This window comes from Pseudomicrostroma glucosiphilum, assembly GCF_003144135.1.
Source record: "Pseudomicrostroma glucosiphilum strain MCA 4718 unplaced genomic scaffold BCV69scaffold_4, whole genome shotgun sequence".
NCBI classification, from domain to species: Eukaryota; Fungi; Basidiomycota; class Exobasidiomycetes; order Microstromatales; family Microstromataceae; genus Microstroma; species Microstroma glucosiphilum.
The window spans coordinates 350,580-368,613 of record NW_020289916.1 but is presented as its reverse complement, the minus strand read 5'-3'; the positions used below and the strand labels follow the sequence as shown (position 1 = coordinate 368,613).

At 56.6% G+C, this 18,034-nt stretch overlaps 5 protein-coding genes across 5 annotated transcripts; 2 read left to right on the top strand and 3 right to left on the bottom strand.

The window, feature by feature from the left end:
- Window positions 1-29: 29 nt before the first annotated feature.
- Window positions 30-2,231, bottom strand: BCV69DRAFT_281731 (putative YDJ1-mitochondrial and ER import protein). The gene is made up of 7 exons (XM_025492087.1): window positions 1,871-2,231; window positions 1,746-1,755; window positions 1,611-1,663; window positions 1,450-1,507; window positions 1,308-1,363; window positions 194-1,226; window positions 30-88 (listed from the first exon to the last, which is right to left on the bottom strand). Exons 1-7 carry the CDS (start codon window positions 1,876-1,878, stop codon window positions 74-76), a joined length of 1,233 nt encoding a protein of 410 aa, XP_025348967.1. The 5' UTR covers window positions 1,879-2,231; the 3' UTR covers window positions 30-73.
- A 266-nt stretch (window positions 2,232-2,497) lies between these two features.
- BCV69DRAFT_281730 (hypothetical protein) lies at window positions 2,498-5,927 on the top strand. Its single transcript, XM_025492086.1, has one exon. It carries the CDS (start codon window positions 2,945-2,947, stop codon window positions 5,606-5,608), a length of 2,664 nt encoding a protein of 887 aa, XP_025348966.1. The 5' UTR covers window positions 2,498-2,944; the 3' UTR covers window positions 5,609-5,927.
- A 1,098-nt stretch (window positions 5,928-7,025) lies between these two features.
- Window positions 7,026-13,496, bottom strand: BCV69DRAFT_268306 (hypothetical protein; the record flags this gene model as incomplete). The annotated part of the gene is made up of 3 exons (XM_025490860.1): window positions 7,026-12,124; window positions 12,197-12,728; window positions 12,807-13,496. Coding segments are annotated over 3 exons (6,321 nt in total), but the record flags the coding sequence as incomplete, so codon positions are not given.
- A 429-nt stretch (window positions 13,497-13,925) lies between these two features.
- Window positions 13,926-16,953, top strand: BCV69DRAFT_293079 (hypothetical protein). The gene is made up of 2 exons (XM_025493824.1): window positions 13,926-14,788; window positions 14,864-16,953. The coding sequence occupies exons 1-2, from the start codon at window positions 14,240-14,242 to the stop codon at window positions 16,823-16,825; spliced, it is 2,511 nt and encodes an 836-aa protein (XP_025348964.1). The 5' UTR covers window positions 13,926-14,239; the 3' UTR covers window positions 16,826-16,953.
- BCV69DRAFT_289787 (ribosomal protein S16) lies at window positions 16,937-17,732 on the bottom strand (the record flags this gene model as incomplete). The annotated part of the gene is made up of 3 exons (XM_025493675.1): window positions 17,346-17,732; window positions 17,185-17,257; window positions 16,937-16,983 (listed from the first exon to the last, which is right to left on the bottom strand). Exons 1-3 carry the CDS (start codon window positions 17,712-17,714, stop codon window positions 16,937-16,939), a joined length of 489 nt encoding a protein of 162 aa, XP_025348963.1. The 5' UTR covers window positions 17,715-17,732.
- Window positions 17,733-18,034: the final 302 nt, after the last annotated feature.

The window sequence follows — 18,034 nt, the reverse complement described above, 5'->3', positions numbered from 1 at the left end:
CGTGGGGGGTTGAGAAACTGAGAAAAGGCGACTGCTACTGCTATACGTGGAGAGGAGAAAGATCAGAAGGTCTTTACGATTGGGCGCACTGGAAGAAAAGAAAATCAGGAGAAGGGGTGTGTCAGCATGGGCCTCTTTCTGTGCAGTGCGCAATGGGTGGTGACTCTTTCGAAAGCTCTGCACCGCAACTTACCTGAACCTGGGGTCCACCGCCAGCCTCCTCATCGTCCTCGTCCACATCCATGCCACCGGGTTGTCCATTGCCGCGAGCCTTCCTCGTCTCCCTCTCATCCATGTCATCCATCTCCACATCCTCCACATGGATCTTGCTGTCCATCTTGGGCAGCGCCTTTCTAGCCGGCAGGGCCTTCTCCAGCAGCTGAATAGACTCAATGGGCATCGTCTCCGGGAAGCTCACGCGCAGGTTGACGTAGAGATCTCCTGGCTCGTGGAAGCGTTGCGAGGGGAATCCCTGTCCACGCAGTACCTTGGCCGTACCAGGTCGGATCACTTCGCCTTGGGGAATCTCAATAGAGAGAGCCCGATCGTCGAGGTGCTGAATGATAAATTTGCCTCCTCCGAGAGCGGTCAGCAGGTCGATTTCGTAGTCGGTGTAGAGGTTGGTGCCTTTGCGCTGGAAACGCTCGTGGGGCTTGACGTCGACTACGATGACCACGTCTCCTGGAATAGTACCTGGTGCCTGGTCCGCCTCCTCCTTGAAGGTGATCTGCTGGCCATCTTCCATTCCCTTCTCGATCCGCACCTCGAGGACCTTCCTCTCCGAAGCGACCTTCTTGCCGTTGCATGTCTTGCACTTGTCCTTGGGTGGGATGGTCTCTCCCAAGCCACTGCAAACCTCACAAGGGCTCTGTACCTGCTGGATCATAGGACCCAATTGACGCAGCTGCATCTTGACACCCTGACCGTTGCAAGACTTGCAGGTCTGCACGTTCTTGCCTCCCTTTCCGTCACAGCCCTTGCACAGGACGTTCTTCTGGAGTGCGAGCTTGGTGATCTTGCCGGCGTACAGCTCCTCAAGAGAGACCTTGACTCGATGAACCAGATCCTTCCCCTTGCGAGGGCCACGTTGCCTTCCACCACCACCGCCGAAGAAGCTACCTCCTCCGCCACCGCCGCCGAAGAGCTGTGAGAAGAGGTCCGAAGGGTCCATACCACCGCCCATTCCGCCACCCTCGCTCAGGCCAGCCTCTCCGAACCGGTCATACCTGTGAAAGTGAGGACCAAATTGATGCACAGTCAGTATTCAGCAAGTGCAGAGCATAGGAAGCATATGCGATTGCACTTACATGTCTCGCTTCTGTGGGTCTGATAGAGTCTCATAGGCGCTGGTGATCTCTTTGAACTGAGCGGGGAAGAATGGGGAGAAGGGACGAATGAGCAAGGCGTTTCTCTCGCAACAAGATGTGGAACCTCGAGCTCGAAACTCACGACTTCCGGGTCACCACCCTTGTCGGGGTGGGCTGAGAGCGCCTTCTTTCGATATGCTCTACCAGTTGGAGAGAGGTGGGAGAGAAGTGGTCAGCAGCTGCTCCCATGTATGCGGCTGGTCCCTCAAGTGAGCTGCCCGGCCACGTCATTGAGCAACTCACTTCTTCAGCTCAGACTCTCCAGCTGAGGGGGCGACGCCGAGGACATCGTAAAACTATGGGAGATCAAGACGCGGAGCCGTAGGTCAGTGCTCCGCTCTATGGTGAGGCAAGGGTCATTGGGACTGGCGCTCTCACCTTTGTCTCTCTGAAGAGAGCGAGAGGGTAGCAAGGCGACGAAAAGGCAGCCACGAGGTCAGCTGACGGTCTCGAGAGCTCAGTCCACGCCGTCGCTGGACGGCTTGAAGTCGTACGACACTCACTTGACCATTGTGTTGGTGTTACTTCCGTGATGCTACTACTGCTCCTTTGGTGCTCCTTCGATGCGTCTTCGTTTTGGTACAAGGATGTACTGTCACTTCTGTACTGCTCTTCTGATTCCTGAGAGCTGAGTCAATCTATACCACAGCTTCGATGGAGTTGCAAGTAAGGTGGGTGAGGCGTCGTCAATGCTAGAAGGAACGTCGTGGAATTTTAGATTTCCACTCTGTCCCGGCCACGCCTCGTCCACTTCGGAGGCAAGGCGAAAGGGGAGGAGGGCAAGCGGAGATTGCATGGCGCGGAGCCGAGGTGCAGGTGGTGGGGGTGGTGCGAGATTGCTCAGCCGTCGGAACGGAAGATGGGTGGACGCTCCCTTGTTCATTTTTTTTGGTGGCCCTGCCCAATGCCTTTTTCAAAGCGGCGTGATCGAGGGCTTTAATTTCTCCGCTCCGGGTTGCAGGCAGGCGGACAGACACGCGCACGCCTGGGTGCGTCGCGACGATGGGTGCGCCTGTGCCTGTGGGCGGCATTTCCTGCCGGCGTGGGTGGGTGCCTTGTCCCTGTCTGCGCCTGTCTCCGTCTGCCCCTCTGCTGCGCCGCTTCTCCGCCAAGGGCCGTCCGCCGTACAATTCCAGATTCAGTCAAGGCTTCTTCTCTCCTATCATCGATTGCTTCACCCTTCCCCGCAGTCCCCCGCTCGCCATTCACTTCGGTCATCTCATCCTCTTCACACACCCACACAGCCGTGCGCCCATCGCCCCTCTCCTCTGCCCAGGCAACGTCTCAATCTCTTGATTTCAAGGTGATTGATTGACCAGGCACAGATTGCCCTGACTCCCCATCCGGCAATCTCCTTCCCCCTCTGCCTCTCCCGCACTGCAACAGAGCCGACATACGCCGACGGGGATTCCTCCTCCTCTCCTCTCTTTTTCCCAAAGCAACACCCAGTACAGTGGTAGCGGCATCGGCGATCAGGGCCACTTAAGACCAACGCCCTCTTCCGCTAGCCTTCGTGGCCTCATCGTCCTTCGAGCAGCTACGAGTCGGGACACCCCTCTCGGCCCCTCTCCGTAGCCATGACCTCGGGAACATCGTCTCCTCACCCGCACGGCAGTCATCATCAGCAGCACCTGTCCATCGACTTTGACCTCAACGACTTCACAAACCTCTCTTCTGGTCCCCTGTCGTCCGACATCGAACACTACCAGGGGCCCAGCGGTAGCACTGGTCACGAAGCTGGACCAGGACCAGGCTCGGTGAGCAGTGCTAGCAGCGAGGGACGGTACCCGGCCATGTCCTCCCGGCAACAGCAGCAACAGCTGCCCCATCATCACTCCAGAGCAGGCTCGACAGCCGCCGTTTCTACCAGCTACCCAAGCCCAGCCGAGTCCATGTCTCGAGGCCCAGCTTCGTCGAGCAACCATCACTCCCCTTCGCAGCAGCAGCATCATAGAGGCACAAGCAGTCAGGGCAGCAGCATTCCTCATCATCCGCTACACTCTGCCTTCTCCGCCCAAGGCGGTCAAACTGTCCCTCAGCAACAGCAGCAGCAGCAGCCACATTCGGACGGTAGCCCGGAAGACACTAACCCTCAATTGTCGCAACTACTTTTGGCTCTGAGCGGAAGCGCAGGACTTCCCGCCCGCACCGAGCCCGATCCTGTAACTCACAATACTGCCGCACAGATGAGCTTGCAAGACATCCAACGTCTCCTCGCTGAAAAGGAACAGTCGGATCGATTGCAGAATCTGCAGACCGCGTTGCTGAGACAGCAGCTTGAAGCATTGCAGAGAGCCCAGCAAAACCCTCAGGTGATGTCGCATCTGCATTCACAGCACCAGCAGAAGGACACGATGGCTTCCCAGTCATCTCTACAGCAGCTGCTGAACATGCTCGGCGCTGGAGGCAACGGCAGTCCGACTGATAATGCCAGCACCCCGCAGGCTGGCGGCCAAGGTCAGCAGCAGTTCGATGCGCATCATCTGCTAGCCAATCTGCTGGGCGGCAATGCCCAACAGGGCAGTAGTAGCGAGTACTCGAAGATGTTGGCGGACTCAGCCTCCTTGCTAGCCCAGTACGGAGTCCTCACACCACCTGCTTCGGGAGGCCTGAACATGGGCGGGACTCGGCAACAGCCTTTCATGTCGCCTTTGCATATTCCGCAAGGCGCTGGTGCTGGAGGAAGCGGCCATCCAAACAATGGCTTTGTTGGTATGGATGCCAGCGGACAGACAAGAGCCTGGGACGGACAGATGCGAAACCAGTACACGCCCCTGGAATCACCCGCCATTACTCCGGCCAGTGTCTTTTCCAATATGAGCCTCGGTGGTCTCTCTTCAGCCGATCAATTCTTCTCTCCCCTCACCTCTCCCGCTCTGCATCCTACACCGCCTCAGCCCTTCTTCCTGAACAATGGCGCAAGCAGCAGCAAGAAAGCCCACGGCAAGACCACCACCCCTTCTGCCTCTCCACTCGCCCTCACCGGCAAGCCAGGGCCTCTGCCCCGCAAGAATCGCTCGACTACGGCAGAGGCAAGGGCAAACCGGACAAGGCCTAGTCCTTTGATCAAGCCTACGATGAGCAATGGAAACAAGAGGAAGAAGGAGGTGACGGTGGCTGAGGGTCCCAGCTCGACCGATACGCCGATGACAGCAACGCCCAGCGGATCTTCATCTCACCGTCGCTCCGGTACCGAGGGCGGAGCTTCAGGATCTGCGGAGGGTGGCCAAGCCGCTCAGCAATCACAGGCAAGCCATGGCGCTTTCTCCACCTTCCTTCCATCGGGAGCTACCATGTCCATGGTTGCGTCACCCTCAGAAGGCGCCTCGTCTACGCCCAGCCCTATCGACCTTGGCAACAACAATATGGGTCCACCGGGTCGTCCTGCCGATCACTCAAAGCCCCTCACGCCGGGAAGTATCATGGGCATCGCAGGGACCGTCAAGAGGACGAGCAGTCAAAGGAAGCGTGTATTGGACAGTAAGCCTGCCGGAGCTAGCAGCAATGGTAGTGTTTCCGCTGCCACAACAAAGGGCAAGGCCCGCGCTGGGCAACAGGTCAGCTTCGCTACGGCTGAGGGCGCAGAGAATGACGAGGAGGAAGACGGGGACGATGAAGACGCCGACACGACGAAGGGTGGAGCCGGCTCCAGCGGCTCTCCCAGTGGGGGCGCACCAGACTCACGTCGTACCTCTCACAAGGCAGCAGAACAGAAGCGTCGCGACTCGCTCAAGTACTGTTTTGATGAGCTCCGCTGCATGCTCCCGCCCATTACGCTCGACGAGGACGCCCCTGGAGGGTCTTCTCTGGGTCCGGATGGACTTACAGAGGACGAGGAGGCCGAGGGCTTTGATCGTGCGGATGTCATGGACGCTGAGTTCTCGCGAACGGCGAATAGGGCCATCTCAAAGGTAGCGCTACTGAGGCACTCCAATGAGTGGATCGTTAGGCTGCGCAACAGGTTGGCTAGGAGGGACGAAGCCCTCGCCAGGTCTAGGGCAGAGGTAGACTCGCTACGCGCTCTACTCTTGGCCAATGGAATTGGAGCTGGAATAGGAATGGGCGTAGGAGTGGGAGCGGGAGTGGGAGTGCCAATGGGAGTAGCAGTGGGAGGAGTGCCCTTCCCTGTTGACTCTTTTGGTGGAGCTGGTGCGGGAGGAGGAGGAGGAGGAGGTGGAGGAGGGGCAGGACAGCAGCAGTTGGCTCAACATCCTCACGCACCTGTGATGGACTGGGCGTAGAGATGAGATGTCCTCTCGACTGCAGTTGCTTCACTAGGGTAGGGCTCAGGACCAAGCAGAAGTGGCGAGGAGGACCAGCCCAGCCCAGCCGGTATTTTGTCATATCTTTCTTCACTTCCATGTATATTTCCTTCTCCTCCTATCACATCTCATCACATCATACCATCCACCTTCCTCCCTCCCTTCCTTTGTCCTGAACTTCACTCACTCACTCGCTCTACGCAAGCGCAAGCGCCAGTCGCACAATTTAACATCACGTCTTCACACGTACGTAATTATCTGAACTATTCAATTTGAATTTGATTGATTCATTGATCGAGTGGGTATGAGATGATTGATTGGACTATGAGAGGTATATGGATCTTGATGACATGGCGAGATGGGGAAGACGGGGACATAGGTGGTGGTGGAGCGGGCGACTAGAATGGAGGAGACTCGGAGGAGAATTGTGGGAGAGTGAAGAGAGGTGAGGTGAGATACTGCAGGCGTTGTGCGTCGCAATGGCCAGCATCGCAATAGGGTCTGCCTCGTCTTCATGCTCATGTGAAAGGGTGGGTATCATCGGCATCAAGTCGAATTGTGGTGCAGATCGATGCCAGCCGTCCAGTCAAGGATCATCTCAAGTGCCTTTACTCCTACTACGCACGCTCATCAGCCGACTGAGCCGACTTCCCCCACCATTGGATCGCTCAATACTGCTGCCACCTGCGCTCGTCTGTCTTGCCATTGCACTTGTAATAACGCTGGCACTTGCGGTCGAAGCCGAGCCTGAAGCGGCAGAAGGAGCGTGCCCCTTTGGAGTGCTCGCTCCATCTTCTTGCCCTTGAGTAGTCTTGCCAGCTACCGACACACGTGGCGAGGATGCAGCGCCAGGGGTAGATGCAGAGGTAGAGATGGGAACAGAGGTGTACGTCCCTGGAGGTGCGCTACCCCTCGACGGGAGGAGGGAATTGTGCGAAAAGCTAGTCGTCATGGGCGGGGCCGTCTGTGGGGATGCGGCGATGCCGCCCTGTCTCTGGCCCTCCGTGGATACTTGCGAGGAGAGACCGAGCTCGAAGCCTCGGCCATTGCCGTAGCCGATACTGTGGGGCTGAGTGAAGAGGCCAAGGCCTGGAAGACTAATCTGCCGATCCAAGAGGGCAATGTGACGCTGTAGCGGGCTTTGCGGGACTGTTTGGGAGGCACCGCCATTGCTGTTGCTGGTACCGTTGCTTTGTACACTGGGGACGGTCTGCGAAGTATCTGGACTGACCCGACGTAGACGACTGTCGTCGCCCAGGATGTACCTCGCTGAAGAGTTACCTCGACGGCTGCGGCTCAAGGAGCGCTCCCCGACTTGACTAGCACCATTGAGCGCGGAAGGAGGCCCAGCCGGCAGGCTTCCTCTTCCTCTCTCGTCTGCACTAGCATCGAGTGGCCCAGCGTCATCGATCTCTTCTAGGGTAAGATTCAACCTTTGGATCTCCTCGGCAAAATTCTTGGCAAAGAAGCCCTCCAGTGCATCATGGAAGGGCTTCATCTCAGGCGCACACAGGCGGGCGTGGATTTTGAGGCATCGGCAGAGTGTGCTGGCATGCTGATCGATGGCTCGGCGTAGTCGCTCTGCGAGGTCTGCATCTTGAGGAGGTATGCCTTCACTTTCGTCGAGGAAGGTTCGACGATAGAGTGGAATTCCTCCGTTGAGTGGCGCATCGACGGCGCCATTGAGGGTCATTGCCAATCGGTTCGTGTCAACTTTAGCGCCTCCTTGGCTTGCCTTTGCGCACCTCTTCTCTAGCCCGACCAGCTCCACAGTCTTGGCTTCGACGTCATCCAGGGCATGTTGAATAGGGGAGATCTCGGTGACATGCACGTCAACGACCTCGCTTCTCCGCAAGACTGTCGGGAATGCATCTTCGCATCGCAAGAATGTCTTTTCGACCCAGACTTCTGCTAGGAGCGACTTACGTGGAGAAGAAGAGAGCGATGGGTCTCGTCTCCCGTCTTCAGGTCGCAGCGGCCGCGTAAAGGAGAAAAGGTTGGTGGCGTTGTGCTCGTAGTAGCTTCTCACGCAGTGCGGCACCTCTGCATTCGTGAAGGCATCCCTGTTCCGATCTGGCTCGGGCTGCACAGCCGTCACCTGCAGGTATTGTGCCTCAGAATACTTGACATCGTCTCCGACGTCAGCGCTGGTCTTGAGCAAGATCGCCGCAGGATGTTTCTGCTGCAGCCGTTCTGCAAAGGTAGAGAGCTTCTCCCAATCTAGCCCACGGTAGATGAACATCTTCTGTTGCAGAAGCTCAGGCCAGCCTGAGCCCCAGAAAGCTATCCGGAAGTAGCTAGGGAAGGTACGCTCTTGAGTTGCGATGTTGCCGAAGAGACCGGCTTGATAAGCGAGGATCTCTGATAGGCGTACATAGTCAACGGCGACGTACTCATACTGTTGGGCGAATTCTCTGCAAATGTCGACTGCGATCTCCCAGGCTTCTCCCATGCTAAGGTAGTCGAGAATAAGCATATACAGCTTTTCCTTCCTTGCAAAGTTGGTCTGTCGGGGCAGTGACAACTCAGGAAGTGGGTCCATAAAGGTGTGCGGCTCCCAAGTCAGGAGATCGGCATGCAACTTCAGAGTCAGCGCTGCCTCAATGTAGCTGTGGCTGTTGAGGTGGACATTGACCAGTCGCAAGACGTGCGCCGAGAAGGCGGTCACTCGATTTGCCTGACGAAGGAAGCCCAGCAGCTTGAGGGTGCCAGCAACACGATCGTCGTCGAAGCCTTCCGCCGGCGGAAGGGAGCGAACGTTCAAAAGCAGGTCCAAAAACCGATTGACGGAAATCAGACAAGTCGAGATCTGTTCCTGAAGCGCCTGATCCGTATCGGGATTATCGAAAAAGGAGCGAAGTTGTCCGATGAAGAAGACCCTCGAGATCTCGTCCCCCTTTGATCTACATCTGAACAGAGCATCGAGCTTATCAATGATCTCGCCCTCAATGGTAGCGAAAGAGCCGCTCAGATGCCACTCTGTTGTGATCATCGTAGCCAAAACCCGTACAGCACAGGTGCGCAATTCGTCATGATGAGACAGACAGAGCTGAAGGACAGGCTCGACCAAGTCGGGAACGAAATGGACTTGAAATCCACCAGTGTTAAGCATTGCAGCACCCTCTTCTCGGGCTTCTGCACTGGGGCTTCTATCCGGCTGGCCTATCGAATTCCAAAGTTTGGCAAAGATCTGAGCACCTTCCCCACGAATGTCGCCTGCAAGACGCCATACCGCGCGTCGTCGTTGAGGCTTGAACTGCTCAACCACAAGCTGTTCGCTCGAAAGTAGTGCCAAGAACATGTTCAGGCAGTCGTGCCAGAGGATCTTGTCGAAAGCGCCTGGGTCTTCTCTTGTCGGGATGAAGTCCCTGACCAATAGCGCAGAAAGCGGATCGGCCATCTTGAGCACCATCTGATGAGCCAAAATGTTGATGTTGAGCCAAGCAGCAGGGAACGCATCGTTGCGCAGGATAGAAGTGGCAACTGCACAGAAGCTCGTCAAGAAAGGGCTCAATTGATCGGGCCCTCCTAGATCACTCTGCTCGTCCAGAAACTCTGCGAGATGTTTACGCGGCGAGAGCATGATCAACATGATGAGCACTGTTGCGCTTTCTCCGAGGCCACAATGCAGGAAGTTCAGTCTCGTCTGCTTGCCACGTCGCTGGTCAGAATGATGCACACCTGACGTCTTCGACTGTTGCTCATCCGGCCATTGAGAGATAAGGGGGAAAGGATAAGCAGAAGGAAAGATCACTGGCACCTCAGAAGCAATGGTCGAAGGGGATCGATGCCTCTCCAATGCTCCGATGCATTCCTCGCTCTCAAGCTCTCGATAGGTCTCGAGGATACGTGGCAGCAAAGGAAGGACGTAGTCCACACTGTCTTGCTCTATCCTCAGCTGCGCGCCGGTCGTCTTGACTTTCTTGAGATCCGCGATACTCGTTTGAACGCGGTCCAGTACGACCGCAAGAACGGTCAAGGCCAGCCGGGCAGACTCGATCCATGTAATCCGAGCTGTGTCCTTCGCACCGTCCTGGCTTGCCTTTGAGGGTGTAGCAGCAACACTGGCAGCGTTTGCATCGTCGAACGGACCCAAGTGAGGCCGAATCGACCTCACAACGCTGGGCACGAGCTCAGCTCTAGAGGCGTCGTGATCAAAGAGCGGACCGTCAACGACCTGTATAATGTGAAGGAGCTTCCAGATGACCATTCGTCCTTTCGTGACAAATAGGCTGTCAGCAAAGCTGCACTCATAGCTGACAAGGTCTGTGAGGGTGAAGACTTTTGCCAAGTGGGGCAAAACGCCGGCGAAGTGCTGCAATGCAAGTGCTTGTGTTCCAACAATGGAGGGCGGACTGGTTGCAGCCATGAGCCGATTGATGGACCGTAGAATCGCATCGAGGTCGCTCCGGAACTTGGTCTCGAGATGATCGTCAACAGCCCCCCCGCCCACGGCGTTGCCTTCGTCATTTGCTCTGCGTTGGTTTTCCCTGCCCTTGATGATGAAACGGAAGAGGTATGGCCAGACTTTGATCGAAGCGCGAAGGTCTTTGGATGCATCGCTGCGCCCTGGGTCTGCCAAGAGACGCGCCATGGAGTCCATCAGTCGAGAGTGAGCTGCTTGAAAAGAGAAGTGCTTGTCTATATAGGCGTCAAGGGTCGCTCGAAAGTTGTTGAACCTACGATCTTGTACAATACTCAAAACGGTCACCAGAGCTTTCGAGACCAGATCATCCAATCCTCCGTCGCTGTTCTTGGGATGCATGACGATAGCAAAGAGAGCGTCGAAGATGTCGCTCAAGAACTTGACTACCTCGACTTCCCCGACGAAAGTGAATTGCGTCAAAACGGTCCTGAGCTCTTCGAAATTGCTTGACGCACCCAGCTGTCTTTCCCAATGCAGCAGTCGGAGCAATGTCTCGTTCTGGGTGAATCGAGTCGATACAAGGAATGTTCGAAGGGTGACAGTGTCGGGCAGGAGCTGAAGCAAGCCCGGCAGACCGGCTGCGAGACCCTCGGTCAGGGCTCCACCATGACTCGGAGATGGGACTGTCGCCGGCAACGAAAAGTAGACCTCTGGGCTCAATTGGTGAGCTGGACGGATCGGCTTCCAAATCAGCAAAGTATGCGGACCATCCTGCAGGAAAGCAGAGTTGGTGTCGTAAAGAGGGAGGTAGGCATGAGCGAAGGGCACACTGACAGGAGCTGTGGGCTCGACCCGCTTGGACGTGGCGGCAGTGCTCGGATTGGCCTGAAACGTCGCTGATGATGGTGTCGAACGATCTTCTTTCGAGCTGCGATGTCGAAAGGACAGGAAAAGGTGGCATTCGTGGGTAAGATCCTTGGGCAGCCGCAGCTTAATCAGCTCCCCCCAAGTTGGAGCATTCTGACGATGAAAAGTGATGCTGTCGAACTGGGTCACCGGTGGTTCTCCAGCACCGCGGGAGATCACATTCTCTAGCACTTGACCGTCCCGGGTTCTCACTTCTATCGAGACTTGTATATTACGCGCAGAGGAATTGGTCGACATCTTCCCCGCGGAGGGGAAAAACTCGCCGGACCACAGCTTTATGTATGCTTCATTACGCTCATCGCCTGGAAAGACTACGTCCGGGAAGCCCAATCGAGCCGTTAGAGCTGCACTCGACAGGATAGAGGGATTCTCCATCACGAGTGTATCTGATTGTCCATGGAAGACTTTGACATCGACGGCGATCATCTCAGCCCTTGTCGACTTCTCAAACTCTCCCACTCTCGAAGCGATGATGTCCTGATGGAGTGTGCTGAAGGCAGCTTCCTTGACAGGTATGAATATGGGCATCACATGCTCTTTCCTCGCTGAAGATGACGTGTAAGCCGTGTCGAAATGGTGATGCGAGCCAAGCGAGAGCACTGCGCAGCCGAAGGGTCGTCGGAATGACCGGTCGCCAACCATGCGGTCTTTGCGGAACCCTGGCGTGCCCACCAATGCGGCCTGCTGAGGTTGAGTCGAAGCGATCAGTTGATCCGCCACTTCCTGATCATGTACCTCATCAGGCGCGCTGAGAGTGTTCAACGAGCGAGATTCCGCAGAACCAGAGCTCACTTTCATGGACCCATTTCGAACGATCCTGCAGACAACGTCGAGGTCCTGTAGATCTGCAGCACTGAGCTCTGTGAACAGAGTGCACATCTTACCCCTGCGATCCTCTGCCTGCCCAGCAGGCACCCCATGGTGGTTGAGTACGATACAATACTCTTCTGTGAGAAATCGAGCTTCACCCCTGCTGTACAGAGCAAAATAGAGTTCAGCCGTCTCTCCAGCAGCGCATGGACTAGCAACAAAGGCGCGGACTTCGAGGAAGACGTGATAGTATTTGATGCTTGATGTTGGTGACGTGGTGCCCTCAGATGAGGAAGCCGACAAGAATTCACTGGCAGTTGCCGGCCTGCTGGAGGATGGTTCAGTCTTGCCAGGTGCGGTTTCCGCTACGATCCGAGGCGTATTGAGCAGCGCTTTTGACTGCCGTCTAGTACCAGAGGCAACGGTACTATAGCTCGAGCCGAAGACACCTTGTCGGTGCCCACTTCCTGATAGACCGCTGAGCAAGACGTGTCCCTGGGGGTCTCCAGCGCTCGCGTCTTGAAGATGCCGATCTACGTACGCCAGAGCGACTTGTAGAGCGTAGAGGCGCACACCGCTGATCCAATTGTCCAGGTCCACAGTTGCACCACTGACATCTATGTCTACCAGACCTCCTTTGTCTGGATGCCGGACAATGACCTCCAGCCCTTGCGCTATGTTGCCCTTGACGAGACGAGCCACACATTCCCGCCGCAGCTTGACAGTCTCTTCTTCACTGAGATTATGCGCCAAGAGCTGACGTCGCGCTGCGTGCAACGCCTCGATATGTCTCCGCACTGTGTTGAACAAATTGTAGTTACGCTCAACGAGATAGGTGTACGCCAAGCTGCCCCACTCTCGCAAGGCACATGCAATCTCATCCACAAGAGGTTCCTCAGCTCCGCTGATCGTCTCATCGCTGCATTTCAAGGAGGGTAGCGGAGGTGCGGGCCGAGAGTCTATCTCGTGGTCAATCTCAGCATACGTTGACAGGGGCTGCGTATGAGTGCCATCATTAGCTTGAGCTTCGGCCCTAGACGAGTTGTTCGAACCACCCTTGGAATCGTCGTCAACTTCGGCGAGGGCTTGCATCTGGGCGAGCTCTGCATCTCTAGGGCTGTTGGGAAAGCTCGGGCTCTCGTCCTCCTCGGGCAGCGTTTCCATCTGCGACTTTGAGATTGAGCTTGCGCGAGATGACTGCTGCTGCGTTGTGCTGTGCTGCTGCAATGCTCTAGCATGCGCGTATATGCCACCCAGCTTATTTTCAGCATCCTCGAGAAGCTCTTTGATGTATATGTGTCCTGCTGGGAACATACCGACGAATACTTGGGGCTCCTCGACGAGGCCTTCTCGCTCTGAGGGTAGCAGACCGGCAGAGGCGGGACTGTCCATGGAAGATCTTGCTTCCGATCTGTTGACTAAAGCAGTGGAGGCCAATGCTGCACTCCCCAGTGTGGATACAATGAAGCCTCGGTACCATTGTGGCTTGTCCTGGCCCAATTGTTCGAAGACGTATACCTCGTCTCCTACCTCCAGCGTCACAAGGTGGGATCGGAGTGCTGCCACCGAGGTCTCATCGAGGGTTCGAGCTGCCTGGTGCAGTATCTCAGCCTCCGGAGAGAATGTTGAGATAGCAAAGCCGTAGTGGATCTTGGGCAGCGGTTGCCATTGTGCATTCGCTGACAGAGTTGCGTCAGACACAGCTAGATCGCTTGTTGTGCTGGTCGTTGGTGTTGGCCCGACATCTGTATGTGCCGAAGACATTGCAACTGGAAGACGGTGATGACAGCAGATAGCAGGATCGAGGTACCCTCGTTAATCCTTGCGGCCCCTGAGACTGTCACGGCGCGATCGCTCCCCTTCGAGCCGCCGCCCCTATTGCTGCCTGCCCAGCTTTCGTCCGAACGCGGTCCGCTCGGGAGGACACAGTGCGAGATTGGACTTGACAATGCTCAAGATGCGTGCGGCGTTGGGATCGTGTCAAGCTGCGAATCAGTTTCGGTTGGTACCGGAGTAGAGCGGACGACAAGGAAGGAGTTGTACCGAGGACCATGGAGCAACAGGGGGAAAGTCATTCAGGGCCAATGTTGCCTGCGTCCGCACTGACCACCTCTTTCGACGGACTGGTCAGACAAAGGGGGCAAGGAACCTGGACGGCAAGCGGGGCATCCGTACGCACCCGATGGCGGCACACGATGGTGGCTGATATCCATTCGGCTCTTGCACCGTTACCTATCTGCATCATGAATGTCTATGCGCCATACATCGCAATTCGGCGGGCAAGCTGCGAAGCCGAGGTAGACTAGACGGCCTTCTGGGTGCGGACAGGCGGAAGTGGGCCAAATGGCCGACGAGGCGTCGGAGTCATCGCGTCGCTGCTTCTCCTTCCCGTCCTTCGTACGGCACCACGCTCCCTCTTCTCACCCTCATCTCGCTGACGACTGTCGTGGCGCCGCTTGGCTGTGCATATACGCTGTCGAGCATACCACGACACGTATCACATCACCATGTCTTCGATTGCTCGTGCCTCACCGTCTACGTCCGGCAGGCCTCAGCGCAACGCCAGTCGTAACGTCCCGACCGTGTACCGAGACGATTGGGCAGGCGACGAGGACGATGAAGACGACGAAGACGAAGATGAAGAGGACAACGACGACGATGAAGAAAACGAAGATGACGGCAGCCAGGCTGTAGACGGTGCCGCAACGCCGGACGTTTCCGAAATCGGGGGATCTTCTAGCGCCCTTCTCCCGCGGCATCGGCAGGTCGCTGCTCTCTCTGGCATACCATCGTCCAGCTCGAAAAGCAAGTCCAATCGAGGCAGGCCTTCTTCGAAAGCATCCAATCCAAAGGCGTTTCAAGCCAGGAGTGCTGTCGAAGCTGCTCCACCACCTACCCAAGCAGAAAGTGGCTTCATGGCCGATGCTCCAGACGCTGCCCAAGCTCAGCAAGTCTATGCGTTCATTCTGGACAAGCTCCGGTCGCATCAGTGGAAAGGTCGCAACCTGACCGATTCAATTGAAGTGATACCTAATGATCCGCAATTCAGAGCCCGAGTAAGTACCTCCAGATTCAATGCAGTGACCAGTTGCAGATACTGACCGGCACTTTTCGCTCTCTTCAAACCTCAGGCCCAGCACTTCCTCTCCCTTGGTCAGGTATCGGAGCGACTACAGCAAGGCTACTATACTGGCGCTGTGGTTTTCGAGAAAGATATGCTTCATCTTTTCAACTGCTTCCGACGTGGCTACGAGATCGGCTCGCCACAGCACGGTGATACGATGATCCTTCAGCGCATGTACCAATGCATGACCGCCCCTCATCCGCAGGTCCCATACACTACCGTCGCTAGCATTCAGCGCAACCTTGCTAGGCCAGAAGCATCGCAGCTCTACTCTTCGGTTGCAAACGGCCCGGGCACTGCTGCCAGGGGAGCAGATAGTGATCTCCCCACGCGCATGGCTGTGAAAGGCAAGCAATACTGCAACTACACTTACCACAAAGGGCAGCTCATCACTGTAGGAGATTGGGTTCATTTGATGAATCCCGCGGATCCCACTAGACCAACCATTTCTCAAATCTGGAAGATATTCAAGCGTGAAGGTGCACCGGATGAAGCTGCCGGGCTGACCTGCTGTTGGTACTTCAGACCAGAGCAGACTGTCCATCCCGCATCACGTTACTTTTTTCCGGATGAGGTGATGAAGACGGGGCTCTATATAGACCATGCCATCGAAGACGTCATCAGCAAATGCCACACCCTGTTCTACACGCGGTGGACCAAGGGCCGGCCCCCTCGCCACGTGCTGGATCCACTCGATCCTCTGTACATCGCCGAGTACCGCTACGACGAGCGTACGTACGAACAGAACAAGATCAAGAACTGGAACAGCTGTCTGCCGGAGGAGCAACGTGGACCCGATCAGCCCTTTGAGCTCTTCGCGGAGCCTATCATGCTGCCTGCTCGAATCCCGTCGCCTTTCCTCAGGGGTGTTCAGGGTCCTGGGAGGATCTGCGACGAAAGCGAAGTAGGGCCGCCAGGCGGCAAGAAACCCCTAGCAGGAGCTGCCAACGCAAAGAGGGGCCCAGAAGCCACAGACGAGCTTCCGGATCCCTTTGGGTCCCCTTCAAAAAGGAAGCACAGGCGCACCGGACCTGACCCCTCCGCCGACCCAGAAGCGGCCCTCGTCTCTGGTTGGACTTCTTCGCATATGCCAATCCCTACACCGCAGCAAGTTGAGGCGGCTCACCACATTCTGCGAACATACTCAACCAGTATTCCAGCCAGGATTGGTCAGGGAGAATACGGCCGCCTATACCATCACCTAGGCAGTCCGCAAGGGCTCAGCATCGATCTGAACTCTGTGACGCACCACCTACGTGGCGCTTTAGACGTGCAAACCCTTTCGACCTGGAGAGAAGCATTGCAGATCGGCGTCGCGGCGCAGAACTACGGCATTGGCGCCAGAGGTCACGCATCCACATCCAGGCCATCGGCTGCAGCAACAGCAGCACCACCGCCTCCCGCCAGTCTACAGAGACTGCCAACGGCTACTGTCGAGCGAACTCTGGCAGCTGCTGTGGGTGGGTACGAAGCCTACGTAGCGCCGTTGCCCGAACAAACCGTCGCCCTTTTTGCCTCGAACACCCCGACAGAGGAGGAAGAGCAGACCGAAGGCCAGGAGGGCGCAGTGAGGAAGGGCGTGCAGTGGTTTGCTGCACCTCCGGTCGATCTTCCCCGCAGTGTACGCGGTACGGGCTTCAACGGTGTCACGCACTCCCTCGACTATTTCTACCATGTGGCGCTCAACTCAGGGCAGAGTGGCTCGACAGGCAAGAGTGATGCGGATGGGCGTGAAGGACAAGACGAGATGAGCGCTGCTCTTACCCACCTGGCACAGAGCTGGAGGACGCTCCTCGAGCAGCATCCCTCCAGTCTGCAGCTGGGTGGTGAAATCCTCAGAGACGAGCAGAAGGTCAAGGCGCTCGAAGAAGAGGTCAGCAAGCTGATTGGGGCAGATTGGGCCGGAGACAGTGACGAGGCGGCTACGATGAGGAAGGTTGTGGTCAGGATGGTGGCCGGCCTGCAATGATATGGGAACCCGCCACTGTATCTCCTCTTCATGCACTGTATGACATTCGGGCATATCCTTTCACGCATTTAACTGCATTCTCATCAGGCAGTCTCGCCTAGTCCTCACCGATCACGCTTCTAATTCTTGGTTCACTTTGAATGCGCTGGGAGATAATGCTAGTATACAAGAAGTCGCGAGAGAGATCTTTCGCGTCCATTACGATGTTGTATCCACTCCCTGTGCTCCAGTTCCCGCTCCTGCTCCTGTTCTTGCGCCTGAGCCCGATATTGTCGATGGATCTGCAGCTGGTGCCGATGCCGATGCTGAAAGAGCTGCTGCTGCTGATGATGACGATGATGAGTTCAAGGCAGCTGCACGGTTGCTGTGAGGCTCCAGCAGCGGATGTCTGAACATGCCCTTGTAGAATTTGCCCTCTGGGATCAGACCAGCCTACAAGTAGAGGGTCAAGAACGGCAAGCAATCGGTCAGCGCTGCAGTCCCACATGCTGCCATAACCGAGATAGCTTGTGACGCTCACCTTGTCCAGCATCTTAGCCACAGGCTTGGACGGCTGTGCTCCCACCGACAGCCAGTACTTGATTCTATTCCCATCCAGCTCTAGCCTCTTCTCCAACTTGACAGCCTGCGAGCCTCCCATCTTCGACCCTTCCGCTGCCATATCTGCTCCAGAAGCTAGTGCTGCTCTTCCTGGTAGTCCTGAGGAGAGGACAGGAGCATTTGGATCGAGTTTCGGCGGGCGGAAGGCGGCAGGACGGGGGATGGGGTCGTACTCCCCGAGCTTCTCAATGGGAAGGGCGTCCCGCGGCTTGTGGTCTGCGATGGCTACCAGATGATAAAAGGGGTTGTTACGCGTTCCATGCCGGGCTAGTCGAAGACGGACGACCATTGTGACTACGAGATCGGGCGAGGAGAGCGAGTGAGTGTGTATCGGTGACTGCGATGATGGTGACGAGAGCGATCTTCTTGCTTTCCACTTTTTTGAGCCTGCCTGCTTGTGCCTGTCCTTCGTTCCGTTCCGATGCTCGCGCGGGAGATGAGATGATGGGCGTTGCACCCTCCCGCCCGGCCGTCCAACACTTCCCAGATCGTCCCTCAAGTGTTGCGGCCCGATCATAAAGACCACCTCCCCCTCTGTATTGACGCTCGTCTTCAGCGGCTCAAAGATTACAGAGCCACTGCTGAAGACTCTGTCAGTATGGCCCGCGT

Excerpts from the sequence above, each read along its gene's own strand:
- BCV69DRAFT_281731 (XM_025492087.1), bottom strand. Across the intron at positions 1,364-1,449 it reads AGGGTGGTGACCCGGAAGTC|TTCAAAGAGATCACCAGCGC; the intron begins GTGAGTTTCGAG and ends TTCCCCGCTCAG. Across the intron at positions 1,227-1,307 it reads GACCCACAGAAGCGAGACAT|GTATGACCGGTTCGGAGAGG; the intron begins GTAAGTGCAATC and ends TCACTTTCACAG.
- BCV69DRAFT_281730 (XM_025492086.1), top strand. The coding sequence starts at position 2,945 with ATGACCTCGGGAACATCGTCTCCTCACCCGCACGGCAGTCATCATCAG.
- BCV69DRAFT_293079 (XM_025493824.1), top strand. The coding sequence starts at position 14,240 with ATGTCTTCGATTGCTCGTGCCTCACCGTCTACGTCCGGCAGGCCTCAG. Across the intron at positions 14,789-14,863 it reads ATCCGCAATTCAGAGCCCGA|GCCCAGCACTTCCTCTCCCT; the intron begins GTAAGTACCTCC and ends TTCAAACCTCAG.